Genomic DNA, 15,979 nt, shown 5'->3' on the forward strand with positions numbered 1-15,979 from the left:
TTTGCCCAATGGAGTAAATATATCATGCTTTGTTGGGATTATAGTAAACACATTATTTTGGAAAAAAAATAAATGCAGCTTATTTAACACTCAGATCGCATTCCTAAGACTCAATTGGAACTTTTTTTTTTTCTTTTTTTGTCATTTTTTTTTTTTGGTAGTTAGTCGTTGGGCTTAAGAGATATTAAAAAAAAAATTCCCAAAAATAAGCAAGTCTAGCATGCTCTCGAGGGAGCGTTCTGTAGAAATATTCTCTCGAGCGATGTAGCTATTTGGGAGTTTTGTTGTATACAAAGTATCCATTTAATTATCACTAGTTGATTATTTTTAAAGAAAATTGGATTTTATATTATTAAACATTAAGATCCTTCCCTCAAAAAAATTAATTGGCAATGTCAATCTTAAGATGTCATTTTTTTTTTAGGGCGGTAGAGAGTGAGAATTTTTTATTTTATGTTAGTCACGGGGTTCTAGAGATCACATCTCTAATACTTGGGATACGAAAAAGTTCCTAGCATAAATTTTGTCCGAAGGAGTAAATGTATAGTACACAACCGCGAGAGTAAAAATCTTTTAGCCCCAGTAATGTTTTCGGGGAATTAAATAGACATTACGCTCCTGCGGGAGCGTGGAATCTCTATACACAAATTGTTGGTAATCACGCATTAACATTGCCTCTCTCAGGCTAACTTCTCCTTCCCTGAAACCCTAGAGATTTTCAGTGACTCAGGGTTTCTAGGCTTTCCTTGCATCGGTTGAAGATGAAGACCATCTTAGCCTCTCAAACCATGGATGTACCAGAGGGTGTCAAGGTCCATATCAGAGCAAAACTCATCAAGGTGGAAGGACCTCGAGGAGTTTTAACGCGGAATTTCAAGCATTTGAACCTGGACTTTCAACTCACTGAGGGTGGTCGAAAGCTCAAGGTGGACGCCTGGTTCGGTTCTAGGAAAACGATGGCGGCCATTAGAACGGCCATTAGTCATGTCCAGAACCTTATTACTGGTGTAACTAAGGGGTATCGGTATAAGATGAGATTTGTGTATGCTCACTTTCCCATCAATGCTAGTATCGCCAACTCGAACAAGAGCATCGAGATCAGGAACTTTTTGGGCGAGAAGAAGGTAAGTTGTTGGTGATCATTTCTTTGTGTTAGTCTCTTGTGATATTTAGATTTCCTTGAGAGTAGGTGTCACTTGTGATATTTAGATTTTCTTGAGAGAAGTTATGGATTATTGTTCCTATTTGTTTCTCTGCGCTGCATAATTCTTCTGATTATTTCTTTTTTTTGTTTTCTGTGCATTTGTTACCATTGCCATCTTTACCAATTGATATTTCTATTATTTCTTTTTTTGTTTTCTTTGCCTTTGTTACCATTGCCATCTTTACCAATTGATATTTCTTTTTACCAATTGTATTTTTTTTTTGGGTGATGTTTCTTTTACTAGCTCACGTTTATACAATGATAATGTCCATGTATGTATGTTGTGGTTTCTGCATGCAATTTACAACGTTTTCTCAGTAAATATGATTGTATGCATATTTATTTATTTTGAGTTGTTTGTTATTCTGTCTGTTGATTGTTGATTGATGGGGAAACATATGAATGTAATGTTGTATTTTCTAACTGATAGATAACAAAATGGTTTAATCTTTGATGTATTTCTGGCTGTTAAATGGCCAACTCATGAGGAACTTGAGAATGTGGATTTTAGAGTTCTTCCTGTAGGAACTGTAATGTTATGCGAGTCCTTGTAGTTAGTATTGATTCATTAAGTGACAAAAGTTCACCCACAGGACATGTTGTTTCCACAACGAAAGCTTAAACGAAAGTTAATTGATTTTTTAATCTCTATATTGGTTTTGTGTAGGAAATTTTTTTTTATGATTAAAAAAATAAAAAATAAAAAATAAAACAAATTTCTTAAAAAAATTTTGCATAGGAAATTTGTTCTCCCAGAAATATTTTCTAGAAACTTTTGCAATCAATTAAGCAAATTTTCCAAAAATGCTTATTGATTGTTGTCCTTGTGTTTCCTGTCACATCACTTTTCACCATGGATCTCCGTTTTCTCGAAGTTGTCTTACATGGATTCTTCTGTTTGGGTGCCTTATGCCATGTTGACATACATACCAACAAAGATTCTTATGGATTCAATCTTTTTTGCTTTGACCATTAGCCACATCATTTTGTTAACCATTAACCACGTCATTTTGGAGATTCAATCTTTTTTGCTTTGAGGATAAAATACAAACTTTGAAAGAATGTACGGATTTAGCCTTCTAACCCATAATTGGTTTTTCTTTTTGGCTACTCATCATGGAAAAACAATATTAGTTAACAATGTGGGTTTTTGTAGTCTCCTAAAAATATAGTTGTGCCTCCAAATCCTATTCTTGGTGGACTGAGGAATTTGCACCCATCTTTGATAGTGACACAAGATGTTTGTCTGTGCAACATAGTCTTCATGTTTCTCAAGCATCGCATGTGCTTGTTATACATCATTTTTGACATACTTGTATTCTTGAGTCACATAAGGAGAGAGCCTGTAACAACCTGGTCTTGCTCGTACCCAAGACACCGCCAGACCATGGGAACACTACAAAATAAGCCTAAAAAAGGGCAACCTTGAAAAGAGCACTGGAACGGCTTCAAAAGGCATGAAAAGGGTAATTTGGGATGCCCGAAGGATGCTCACAAAGTTTCGTTACATGAAACTCGATTTTCAAATCCACCTCCTATCATGTTAAAAAGGGACTTTATAACTACAAATCTATTTTTGGGGCTTAAAATAATACCAGACCGTCGCCATTAGATTCGAAACGTCGAAAAACCCCTAAGGACCAAATTTGGGCTCAATCAGATCTTTCAGGACCATTCTGGGCCCAAAGTACCATAAAATAGTGGGTTTTACACTATTGTGATGCGGCCTTGGTGAATCAATTTCCATGAAATTTCACCTCTCGGGATAACTTTGAAATATAACGCGTTCGTTTTGAGTCGAAACACGCTCAAATTTGGACACGAGCTAGGTCTCGAAGACCCGGTCGTTTTGATATATGGCACACGTCATGCTGAGGCCCGAGACGAGAGAATTTCTAAAGAGAAGATGAACCCAAAGACGTGAAAATCAGAATTTTGAAAGAAGATATCTCGTACTTCGTAAAATCATAACTTGAGATCTGGGTGTAGGATCTTCACAAATATGGGTCTGTTGCAATCTCATCGTGAAGGCATACTTCAGTATAATGCTTGTGCTCAATTGAAGGCCGAATAGCGTGAATTTCAAGGTTGAAAATGGCAAGATTTTCTCGGTCGCCGGAATCTCATTTTCTGGCGACTTTCCAAATTGGGGATATGCTCAAATGAAGGTCAAATCGGACGAAATTTGGTGTTGAATGATGATAACAATGTCCTCTTTCACTTGTCATCAAAATGAGGACTTGGAACATCATGGATCGCACTGCATTGGTGGTCGAAGTTTATGGACTTGGCTGGATTTTACCCCTCCAGGAAGAATCCGTTTCAATATGATCAAAAGGCATCAAAATGTTCGTAATGGATCAAGCATCGGTTCTACAGCAATTGATCGCCCGAGTCACAGCCGCAAGGGTTCGAAAAAGCTCTCGAAGTCTAGCAAAGGCAAGAGGCCCCTCAAAGAGGGATGGTTTTTCTGTTTGCTCAAAAGATTAAAGGGGTATTTGGTCATTACGCCCAAAAACATGATTTTATTTTAATTCATTTAATATGTAAGTTTTAACAATTTGCTTAGTTTTGAGCATTCCACCCATGTTTGGGGGTTGCTCTATATAAACAAGCTTAGGTCCATTGAAAAAAGGCTGGATCATTCGTGATTGCAATTGAGGCATTAGCTTGTGTTCACTTGACTTTGCTTCTAACTCTTGGATCCAATGGTGAGGAGAGAAAAACCTTTTAGAGGGAGAAATTACCCCTAGCCCATACACCCTAGCCTACACTATCGTCCCTGCACCTAAGCCTAGACCTTAGACCGCCCTAGTCCATACACACTAACCTCAACTCGTTTCTAACTACTCTCTTTCTCGTGTGCAAGTAGAGAGGCTAAGGTGGTGCACTTAGACTAGGTCACTCCCCAAGCCCACTCTCTCTCCTTTCCTGCTTCTCTTTCCTCTTTCTTTCTCTCTCTACATCATCTTTCCCGTGTAGTAACTTGGAGCCGTAGAAAACCTGTGGCGCCCTCTCTCTTTGTGCCCTTCTCTCATTTGCCGCGAGTTAAGGCTTGAAGCTGCAGCCTGCGACCCCATCTCTCTCTGCACCCTTCTCTCCTGTGTCGTGTGTTAAGTCTCAGAGTCGCAGCACCTGCGGCCCCATCTCTCTCTGCGCTTTTCTTTCCTTTGTCGCGTGATAAGCCTCGGAGTCGCAACACCTGCGGCCACGTCTCTCTCTCAGCGTTCTTCTTCCCTTTGCCGCGCGTTAAGTCTTGGAGCCGCAGCACCTGCGGCCCTGTCTCTCTTTGCGCTCTTCTCTCCTTTGCTGTGCGCAAGAAGCATCTCGTGGCTCTGTCTTCCAGTCGTCTCCATCCTCTTTCCCCTCTCGAGCTTACACTCGTATTCTCGTCTTCTTGCGGATACAGTTACTTCCACTTGCATGTCGGAACCTCTCCTGTCAATCGAGCGTTTGACTTAATGTTGTGAAGAACCGTCTTAAGAGTTCTAACTCTCGTATTGTTGCTCTAACTTCCACTCCGTACAGTCGAGTAGAGTTGCGAGAGACATAGGTGCTCTTACCCTCGCTCACTTTGGTGGGGTCATATTGAGTTAGCATCTTGTAGGGTTTTAAGTCTTTTGACTGCTTGGGTCACTGAGTCTCATAACGCACGAGTGATCAAGAGCTTCCGCCACCTATCTTTCTACGTCCTATATTTGCCAGTCAACCCCCACTCGAGTAAACTCATATTGCAAGTTTTGAAATAAAAGAATGAGATGACGTGTTGAAGTTTGAGGAGAGTTCATGTCCCAACTGTTCTAAGAGGGCGACCGCCCAGGCATATCAATTGGTGCAGAGAAAGAGACGGGGCCGCAGGTGCTGCGGCTCCGAGCCTTAACGCATGGCAAAGGAATGAGCGCAGAGAGAGACGAGCAAGAGGGTGGAGACGATTGAAAGACAAACCGATCATTGAAAGTATCAATTGGAAAGCGTGGACAAATTTATGCTTAGAGACACTTGGTTGATGACCATAATTTGTTCCTTCTTCAGGTAAATGAGAAAGATGATAATAAAATTTCTACTTATTATGGTTATGTTGATTGTGCAATGGTTGTTGATGCATATGCTTGGCATCTGAGGCTTGGCCACATAGGAATTTCAACCTGTGGGCCTCTCAATGTTAAAACTCATAGGGGGATGTCATACTTCATCACTTTTATTGATGAGTTTTCTAGGTTTGGATATGTTTATCAAATCCACCATAAATCAGAAGCCTCGGAAATATTTAAAGTATATAAAAGGGAAGTAGAAAACTAACTAGGTAGAAACATCAAAGTTCTTAGAACTGATAGGGGAGGTGAATACACATCTGATGCTTTCAATACTTATTGGGAAGAAAATGGTATCAAAAGACATACCACTATGCCTTATACGCCACAAGAAAATGAAATAGCTGAAAGGTGTAATAAGACCCTCATAGTAATGACTAGATTCATGATGACACATGCTAGTCTAGCCAAAACCTTTTGGGGAGAAGCAATATGCACATCCATGTATATTCTTAATAGGGTTCCAAGTTCCAACTAGGCAATAGATTCTACCCTTTATGAATTATGGAGAGGTAAAAGACCTGATCTAAGCAGCTTAAAGAAGTGGGGGTCAACGACACATGTTCTAATTCCATATCGGTAACAAAATAAGTTAAAAAAACAAAACTCTAGTTTGTAATTTTATAGAATACCTTGAAGTTTCAAAGGGCCATAGATTTTATCATAAAGATAAGGGACTCGTTGAAAGCAGAGACGATGAGTTCCTAGAATATTTTAATGAAGAATACCTACCTATGGTGGATAATGATAATCCATTAAATATCATATGTGACTTAGAACTATCATCTACAGTACCCACACACCCTATGTTAAATGGTCAAAAGAGGCCTAGAGCTCCTCCATCATACCTTGATGATTTCTATACCTACATGAGTGAGGAGATAGACAACCTTATTGACCTAGATGAAATCAATGATCCCTTTAACTTCAATGATGCAATGAAGTCACAAGAATCTTAAGAATGGCTTAATGCCATGAGAGAATAATTAGATTATATTGAGAAAAATAACATTTGGGATCTAAGTGATTTTTAATCAGATAGGAAACCTATAAGTTCCAAATGGGTACTTAAAAGGAAGCTAAAATCTGATGGATCAATTGATAATTTTTTTTTAAAGTTAGGTTAGTAGCAAAGGGTTTTAGTTAAAGAAAGGGCGTCGACTATGTTGACACTTATTCCCTTGTTGCAACATTTATATCAATTAGAATAATTTTGGCAATCATTGCATATTATGACCTATGACTTTACCAAATGGATGTAAAGACAATATTCTTGAATGGTGAACTAAAAGAAACCATTGATATGAAGCAACCTGAGGGCTTCATAATTAAGAATGAAAAAAATCAAGTCAAACAATCTTCAAGGCAATGATACTTAACATTTCATGATGCCATCCTACAGATGGGATATGAAGTAAATAGATTGGACCATTGTGTTGTATGTCTTGAAATGTGGGAGTAAATTCACAATACTCTCATTATATGTCGATGATATCCTGTAGCTGGAAATGACTTAGAAATGATTGGTAAGACTAAGTCATGGCTTTCTTCTTGGTTTGAGATGAAAGATATGGGAGAAGCATCTTATGTCCTAGGCATAAAACTAACTAGAGATAGAAAATCTAGAATCTTATGCTTGAGCCAAGAGAGATATCTTGACTATGTTCTTAAAAGATTTAAAATTGAAAATTTTAAGCCATTATCTACTCTTGAAATGGGAGTGATAGAAAATCAAGAATGTTATGTTTGAGCCAAAAGAAATATCTTGACTTTGTTCTTAAAGATTTTAAATGAAAAATTGTAAACCATTGTCTACTCCTGTTGACGAGGGAGTGAAGTTGTCTAGGAAGGATTGTGCAATAGAAGGTCAAGAAAAAACTAATGTTCCCTATGCACAAGCTATTGGTAGCTTAGTGTATGCAGTTCGATGTACAAGATCGGATTTGAGCTATGTTGTAGGTGTTGTAATTAGATATTGAAGTAATTTGGGCATTGCTCATTGGAAAGCGATCAAAAGAATTCTAAGGTACATTAAAGAAACAAAGCATCTAAATTGTGTTTTCAAGCAGATAAGCTTGAAGTTTTAGGATATTTAGATGCAGATTTTGTTGGAGGTGCAGTTGTTTCTTGGTCTAACAAGAAACAAGGGTGTGTCTCTAGGTACACACAAGAAGTACATTGCATGTAGCATTGCATATACTTTCGTCGTCTGAATAAAGCGCATCATGGATGACTTGAAGCTGCAAATAATCAACAGACCGATTCAAATATTTTGTGATAATCAAACTGCAATTAAATTAATACAAAGTTGAGCAAATAGTTCTAAAGGGAGACACATAGATGTACAATATCACTACATTCAGGATGTGGTTAAAAAATGAAGTAACTGTTAGTTACTTGCCTTCATCAGATATGATCGTTGACCCACTAACAAAGGGTCTAAGCGTTGAACTATTGTCTAAGCACACTAGCTTAATGGCTCTTAAAAATGTTTAATTCAGTTGGTTTCCATGAGTGACAAATCTGCATTAACGTGAAAATCTTCTTGATGGAAATTATGGACATTTGTTATGAGTGGTATATCCTCGAAAGCGTGAGAAAAAACTCATGACAAAATATTGTCATAAAGGCCGTCATACTCAAAAGTGGGAATGTGCCTGTGACTTATTATTGTGCTCGGTCGTCATGGCCAAGTGGGAGATGCTGGCACATGTGGCCGTGAGGCTTTATGTTGCCTTACCTATTTTTATGGGACATATCCCATGTATATTTATCCATTTGTAAATAAGTTTTGTTAAATGTAATATAAATAAATGGTTTATTTTATCAAGGATATTTTCAACGTTCACATGGATAAGCATCCTTGAGATCAGGGAATCAATTTTTTAGAAACCCGATGGAGAAATAGGAACGTTGGCCTTTCTTCTTCCTATAAATATGGGAAGTCAGAGAGAGGAGAAAATACAACAGAAAATTACATAGCCTCCTGTAAACAGAAAGTACTCTTCTCTCTATTGGTTCCTAATTAAATCTAGGCACTACGATCACCAACCTCACGGCACACCCCTCTCTAATCTCTGGTTTGGTGCTCATCTTTGCTCCATCAATTTTACTAACATCCTTCTCTAGAAATAATCTCTTTCGTGGTAAATTTCATTATATTTCGGTAAATTTCATTATATTTCCACTCGTTTAGTTTGATGGATGGGTCGAGTAAAGATCCTTATTCAAATGAGGCAAGAATTAAGTTCTTCCGTTCTACGGAATTGTTTGTCCCGATGGAATTAAACATGCTTTTTAAAGTGTGAGTCTCAATGAATATGGAATTCTTCAAGCTTGATTTTTTCAGTTTGGGGTTACTAATTGATATGCCCATGGGATCTTTTCTCAGATTTTTCTATTTTGAAATTAATGAGCATAATGGCATTTAAAGCTTGAATTACCCTCCTATTCCTCAAAGTGACTGGGTTTAGTTACAGCTGAATGGTTGAGTATATTGCGTTTACTCAAAATGGGCTTCTCTAGCAAGGCTTTGTACATTTCGAACAACTTACCCAGGTTGTGATTCAATGAATGTAATATTCCTACTGTCTTTCTTGTTCCTCAAAAAAAAATTCTAGACAAGATTTATCCAATTACTGACTTAGATAAGTTTCTAATGTTCATGTAAATGGGTGTCTTCTTATCCTAGTAGAGGTTGCTCATGATAGTATGTTCAGTGGCTCAAGACACATTAACCTTGTGAATGATAGGAAAGCAATAGTTTGTTAGAGCATCTTGAATACCACCATTGTGCTTAAAATGCTTTGGTTGGCCAATAGTTGCCAGAAATTATGCAGTTAACTGCCTGTTGCTCCTTCAATAAAAAAAGCATATCATGTTCAATTATTGCTTTATGCTATCAAAACTGTCCTTCTCCAGTCAGTCCATTATGCAATTACCATTTTTGTTTTATTGCCAATCTACTTAATTCGAACCTTTGCTCTCTTATGATTTTGTTTGCCTGGTTTCTTATTGTTGGTTTGTTTTGTTCGCTCTGATGGGGAAACCTGGAGTTCTATGTATTTTCATGTGCACCATGGTGAATTTGTTTCATGCTTCAGGTGAGGAAGGTGGACATGTTGGAAGGTGTAACTGTCCTTCGTTCTGAGAAGGTGAAGGATGAATTGATATTGGATGGGAGTGACATTGAGCTTGTTTCTCGATCAGCTGCTTTGATAAACCAGGTAAGCTCATGTCTTCCTAAAAAGTACTAAGTAGTTTCTCTGCAAATAAGAGAAGTTTGACCAATTTCTTCCTTTTTTTCAAATAAATTATTTACCTATCTGCTGCAGTGAGCATATATATATTTTTTCCCTGAAATGTAGTGAGCTTGAATAATTATGTTGGATTGTTCTCCGCCATTAACTTTCACATTCTTAGTTTGAGATCTTCTTTTGGATAGTGTCTAGTTGTTTACTCCCAAATTTGGGAGAATCTCTGGATGAAGAATCTTCAGATGGAATCCTCTCTGAATTATGCTTCAAACTAAATAATTAAAATCCTATAGAGAATAGGAGGGTCTGTTGAATTACAATATATGAGAAGATTGAACTTTAGGAATAGATCTCCCCTCATAAATTGTCGGCAAGGTCGGCCTAAAATCACGGCAAAATCCATAAAATAAAAAGGAAACAGGAGAAGAAATAAAAGAAAAGGAAATAAACTGAAAATTAAAGAAAGAAAAGATTGACTTAGATGAATAGTTGAAGTATCTTCATCTTTAAAACCTAGAGCTTTGCTTGAATGAGAAGTAGGCATGTTCTTCCTAGGGTTTGATTTGCTTAGGGCATGCTCATCGTAAGGCTTTTGATTTTGAAATTAGGGTTTTGCAAATTAGATTTTGATGGTTGTAGAGAATTAGTGTTTCTAGTCCCTAGGGTTTGTATGACCTATAGTTAGGGTTACCTGAACTCTAGGGGTTTCTAGGCGTTAGGGTTTTTCTAGCCTAAGGTTCTCTATAATTTCTAAATAATTTCTCTAGGATTTTTATTTATGAATTATGGGAAGCTAGAGGCCGGTTTATATAGGCCTTTTGTTGGGCACCAGTCCAATTGGCATTAGAACTTGTAGATCTATAACTGGTTAAGGAGATCAAACTTCTGTTGGGAATATAATTCTAGAAAGTCTCCAAAAACTGTCTTCTAGAGGCAGAACCGAAGGTTGGTCCAATATTGAAAGGGACTCATCTGGACTAATCAAAGTCTCCTGGAAAATCCGGACCCATTAATGCATATCGCATCGCTGGCTCAGATCTGGCCTAATTTGTCGGTATGTGTCGGACCTCCTACTGATCCAGTGTGGTCTAAAGCCAATTTTGAGGCGTTTAGAGGGTTCCTATCTGGCCTTTCCTAGCTTTCTAAAGCTCTGTTTGCTATCTAGGATAAGTCTGAATCAATCAGAATGTCTTCATCTAGATTTAGGTTGGTTTTACCTAGATTTCGTTGGTATGGTGGTTTTCCTAGGGATTGTGACTCTCCTATGGTTTGGATTTACAGGTTTTAGGAGTTTTTTAGGAAGTAAGAATATTAACCAATTTCAAAGTGGGAGTCTACACTGGTGCATCAGAATATTTAGAATTTGTCGTCAACAAGCTCCTGCTCTTTTTATGAATGATTATTTGTACGTAGAAAGGATATCTGAGTTGAGTTGGGACATCACATGATTCTTGGATCTTACTCCAAAGGCACATACTTCAATCCTCTCTGGACCTTCACTCTGTTGAAAGGTTAACACTGTTCTTATATATTTCATGGATGCCTAACATGGTCTTTTATATCCCAATAAATATTGAGCACTCTTTGCTTGATGGACTGCTATTTATTTGCTGATCCTTTCTCTGGCCCTCTGTATATATCTGAAGCCAGCTGATTCATATGCCCTCAAGCTCTAAACAATGGTTCCCACTCTTTCCACGGGATCTTTTTGGATGAATCATTCTCCTAAACTTGTCTTAGAAATGTCTAGCTCTCAAGATTCTTTCCAGGGGAAACAAGAAGACCTTATGTTTTGAAACACCCTATGTTTTAATTGGATATGGTGATTCTGTATGGAGGAAAAAGTAGTTCTTAGTGTTTTGGTTGTGATTTCGAAATATGATAGGTGCATGGAGTTTTTAATCTAGAAATTTTACCATCTGTAGTGCAGTCAGGTATATTGTTTAATCGATATGTCTATAGATTACATGGTTTCTAATTATTTTTAGTGAGCCTTAGCTTCTCTCTCTGCCTTTCTCTCTCTCTGTCTCTCACATAAATTGCAGAATTGCCAAATTCGAATTGTCGGTGTTTGTCATTTGACAGAAATGCCACGTATTTTTAGTGAGCCTTAGCTTCTCTCTCTCTCTCTCTCTCTCTGTCTCTCACATAAATTACAGAATTGCGAAATTCGAATTGTCGGTGTTTGTGATTTGACAGAAATGCCATGTGAAGAACAAGGACATAAGGAAGTTCTTGGACGGGATTTACGTGAGTGAGAGAGGCACAATGGCTGATGAAGAGTGAGGTTTTATTAGAAGAGGTTTTATTAGAATTCCTTATTGTTACATGATCGCCTTTCAAACGTTTTGTAGACACTTTGTAGGGCCAATTTTGCAATGGGAAAGGCCAATTTTTTATTTACTTTATTTCCGCCAAACCTGGTTTTGGTGGCATGGCGATGTTTTGGACGTTATATTCAGTTTGTAGCTCAAGTGTTTTTTCTTATAATGAATTGAGGATAGTCTTAACAAAACTTGATGCGGTCCTGAGGTAATATGGCGCTTGGGATGCTTGGTTTTGGAGGTGATTTATTTTTGGAAAATTATAAAAAATATCGGAAAAAAAACCCAAAATCTTCTCAAATCGTTCATAACTTTTTTTCTCATTGTTTACAATTTTATAACCAAATTGCCCTTCGTGGTAGTGTTGGGTCTGTGATATGTACGGAATGAATTGAAACCATCACAGTACTAATTGGACCGTAATAGGTGATGCTTGCATTTGAGAATCACGGTTGAGTTAGAACTATGGAGCTCAACATGTGTTATGGTTGTGCTAGTATTGAGGTGCTCTCTCTGTGAACCACGGTTCTCGTAGAACTGTTAAGGTCTTGATGATATGAAATATTTTCCCACATAAGAGGCATCACAGTTGAGCTAGGACCGCGGTGCCTTAAACGATTCACTTGGGTGTGAAGATTTCCAAAGAGGCATTACAGTTGTGTTGGTATCGTGATGTTTTCTCGGTTATCCATCTTCACTTGAGAATCACCTGTCGCTTAGAACTATGAAGGGTATTTTGGTTACAAGATTTCAAAGAGTGAAAGAAAAAGGGTATGAGTGAGATTTTGAAAGATTTGGGGTTTGGTTTTAATAACCCAAAAAAAGTGGATATTTTTTTATAATTTCCCGTTATTTTTCTCTACTATTGTGGCTCCATGTCAATTATATGGAGGGATTTAATGCTCTCTCTTGTGTTCATGATCATGTCGTGGTATTTTTAACAGTTAAGAATGATTGTGATCTTTCTTAGATATCATTCTTGGCCTTTAGATATCACAATCTTTTATGCTCATGCCCATGCACCTCGCACCTCCTTGAAATGATGATAAATAGTCTTATTTTTTATATGGAAAAAGTTTATATAAAGTTGCAATCTTATATCGTTGAAGTCAGGTGCACCTAAAAAATCCTACAGTAGAGTTTTTTGGTATAGGAGAACCCTCAAACTGATCATCTTGACTTTGGGATGAATAGATGCGAAGAAAGAAAATTTTAAAAGTAAAAAACATAATGTATCTTGTAACGAGTTATCTGGATTATTTAGTTTCAAGATTTTAAGTATTTTTTGATCGCGCCAATTTATATCATTTTGAAATTCTAAATTTTGTAACTCACGATAAAAAGAGATTTTGAAGCAATCATAAGGTTTTCCACATTGAAAGAACATCTCTCGAATAAATTTTATGGGTGGACTTTACTTTTATACTTTTATAGGACAATGAGGCAACCTATACAAACCTCACTTTTTTTTCAAAATCTAGGCCATGCCATCCTAGAAAATTGAAGTTCATTATTTATTTACATCAAGGTTTTAAAAATTGTTGATCCAAATTGGAATCATTAGATTTTGGGAACCGGCTGATACCCCTATGAAGCAGCCAATTCTGGCCGGTTTTTTGACAAAATAGGGTAACTAGCAAGTTTTATCATAATACTAGCCACTTTTGCCCAACTCTTTTTTAAAAACAATTTCAATTTTTTAATTTTTAATGATCAGTTCTCTAATAACTGCCAAATAGGATGGGAAATCCAAATGAGCAGTCCAAATCAGCAATTTACTTCTTTTTTTATCTTGCTTTACATAATTTGATATTAAACCTAGTTTGTATAAGGCTGCAATCTCAGAGAGTGCACCTCTAGAGGAGAGTATTACAATGTTGGAGAATCCTCCAATTTATCATTTCGATCTCGAGATGTATGGATATGAAAAAAACAAGAATTTTAAATCCTAAAAATTGTTCATTTTGAAATAAGTTATGTAAACCATCTATTTTTAAGATTTTCAAGTGTTTTCAAATTTGCTTAATTTGAACCATTATTGAATGCTTTAAATTTGACAAGTAAAGATAGAAATAAAATTTTGAGCTATCATAAAATTTTGATACCAAGAATACATCTCCAATTTTAAAAGATTGGCTTCTACAAACCTCCCTTGTAAGGGAAAGCTTTACATTTGCACCAACTTACATATAGTACATTATATATGACAACTGCTCTCAGCCATCAGACATGGTTGAAATGTCTCGAGTCATAACGTCACAAGCCCGCAATTGAGTATCTGATCTTGATCAGACAATTCCGGGTATTTTAATCTTTATTGTATAAATCTTTTTGTAATGAAATTCAAAGCATGCATACATATAACACGAGCATATGATTAAAAAAAAAAAAAACAATTATTTTCTTTGATAAAAATTTACAAGAACACTCTTAAAATTTTGGCGGCACTAGTGTCATTTATTTTTATGAGCAATATTTTTTTTACTTTTGCTAGAAGAATAAGAACATGGGAAGTCCCGATTTCATATCCAAGGCTTTCCTTTTCTAAAAATCCGACCATTTTCTCTTAATTTGGGTTCTTTCAACATATAATAACGAAAAAACGTTTATACAAAGAGCCAACCATTTTCTTCTCATATATACGCTGTCGAATATAATTTTAAATAAATGGCATTCATAGAAGAGAAAATTCAATGGCTTGTCCAACACCTGAAAGCCACAATCTGGTTTTAAATACGGAGCGGATATTTTGCAGAAGCGAAATTGACAAGAATCATATTTTAAATTTTGGGAGTGGCAGAAGATTGGGTTATGTGGATGGGGACAGAGAGAGAGAAGAGTTGTCCTTTGGGTTCTGCGGAGAGAGGAACTTTTGCAAAAGAAATGAACGGAATCCATCTGAGGTTTTTACACTTCAAACTTCAAGTTTTCAACAATTGAAGCAAGGGGATCAATACATGATACATCACTCATTATTTACGCACTATCTTCCATTACAACACACACAATCTCTGAAATTTAGGAAGAACACAGAAATTTAGCCTGAAATCTGGATGGATTTGACATCAGGATTTGGGGATTCAACTTTGGGCACAGTCACAGTGAGAACCCCATTCTCCATGGCCGCCTTCACTCCATCAATCTTTGCATTTTCAGGGTGCCTGAACCTCCTCACAAACTTCCCCTGGCTTCTCTCTATCCTGTGCCACTTATCGTTCTTCTCTTCCTTCTCCCTTTTTCTCTCTCCACTTATCTGCAACACTCTCCCATCTTCTAACTCCACTGTCACCTCTTCTTTGTTCAGACCGGGGAGATCTGCCTTGAAAACATGAGCATTATCGGTCTCTTTCCAATCGAACCTGGTGTTCAAGAGAGCAGAGGTGGAATGATTGGGACTGATCATGGAAGACGAAGGGAGGAAGCCATGGAAGGGATCCCAAATGTCAAGAGAGAAGGGGTCAAAGACATCGCCTCTTTGCCCAAAAATGCTTGGAATCAGAGACATTTTTTTTACTGGTTTTGGATGAAGAAATTGCAAAGTGAGCGAAGAGTAATGAAGATGATGCTGTGATCGCCACTGCTTATTCTCACTGATTTCTTTTGATGAGAGAGGGGGAGGTGAAGGGCTATTTATAATGGTGGGAAGTGAGGGAGTAGAGTGTCGAAAATTCTAGATGGAATTCTCATCCAGAAACTTCAGGATAAAACAGTTCTGGAAGAGACTAGACAGCCAACAGGCTTGGGCACCTCTTTTTATACATGTAGTCAAATGAATTATTTAATCTCATGGATGAAGTTTCCAGGCCTTGGTTTTATGAAAATAAAATTAAACCTCACCTCAAATCCATCTTTGTCTAGAAAGCACTTTCCGTAACGAAAATCTTCATGACGGATTTAAAATAAATTTCTAACATCAAATGACTAAAATATTTTTGAAAGTTTTAATGGTTATTTTGGTTATTATATTTTATCAAAAAATTATTTTTAATATTTTTCGCTAGTACGAGTTTAATAGAGGATTGAATGTCTAAATTTGGTATCAAAATAGTTTATAGAAAAAAAAATTTAAAATAAAATAGTATAGAGACATGATATTGTAATTGG

General features: G+C 36.9%; 2 protein-coding genes across 2 annotated transcripts; one reads left to right on the top strand and one right to left on the bottom strand.

Annotated features, from left to right (window-relative positions):
• Window positions 1-703: 703 nt before the first annotated feature.
• Window positions 704-12,066, top strand: LOC18443794 (large ribosomal subunit protein uL6). The gene is made up of 3 exons (XM_006853976.4): window positions 704-1,124; window positions 9,399-9,521; window positions 11,751-12,066. Exons 1-3 carry the CDS (start codon window positions 762-764, stop codon window positions 11,835-11,837), a joined length of 573 nt encoding a protein of 190 aa, XP_006854038.1. The 5' UTR covers window positions 704-761; the 3' UTR covers window positions 11,838-12,066.
• Window positions 12,067-14,779: 2,713 nt separating this feature from the next.
• Window positions 14,780-15,480, bottom strand: LOC18443793 (17.8 kDa class I heat shock protein). The gene has a single exon (XM_006853975.4). It carries the CDS (start codon window positions 15,378-15,380, stop codon window positions 14,913-14,915), a length of 468 nt encoding a protein of 155 aa, XP_006854037.1. The 5' UTR covers window positions 15,381-15,480; the 3' UTR covers window positions 14,780-14,912.
• Window positions 15,481-15,979: the final 499 nt, after the last annotated feature.

This window comes from Amborella trichopoda, chromosome 3 (assembly GCF_054954075.1).
Source record: "Amborella trichopoda isolate Santa Cruz 75 chromosome 3, AtrichopodaSantaCruz75HAP2 v2.0, whole genome shotgun sequence".
In the NCBI taxonomy this organism is placed as follows: domain Eukaryota; kingdom Viridiplantae; phylum Streptophyta; class Magnoliopsida; order Amborellales; family Amborellaceae; genus Amborella; species Amborella trichopoda.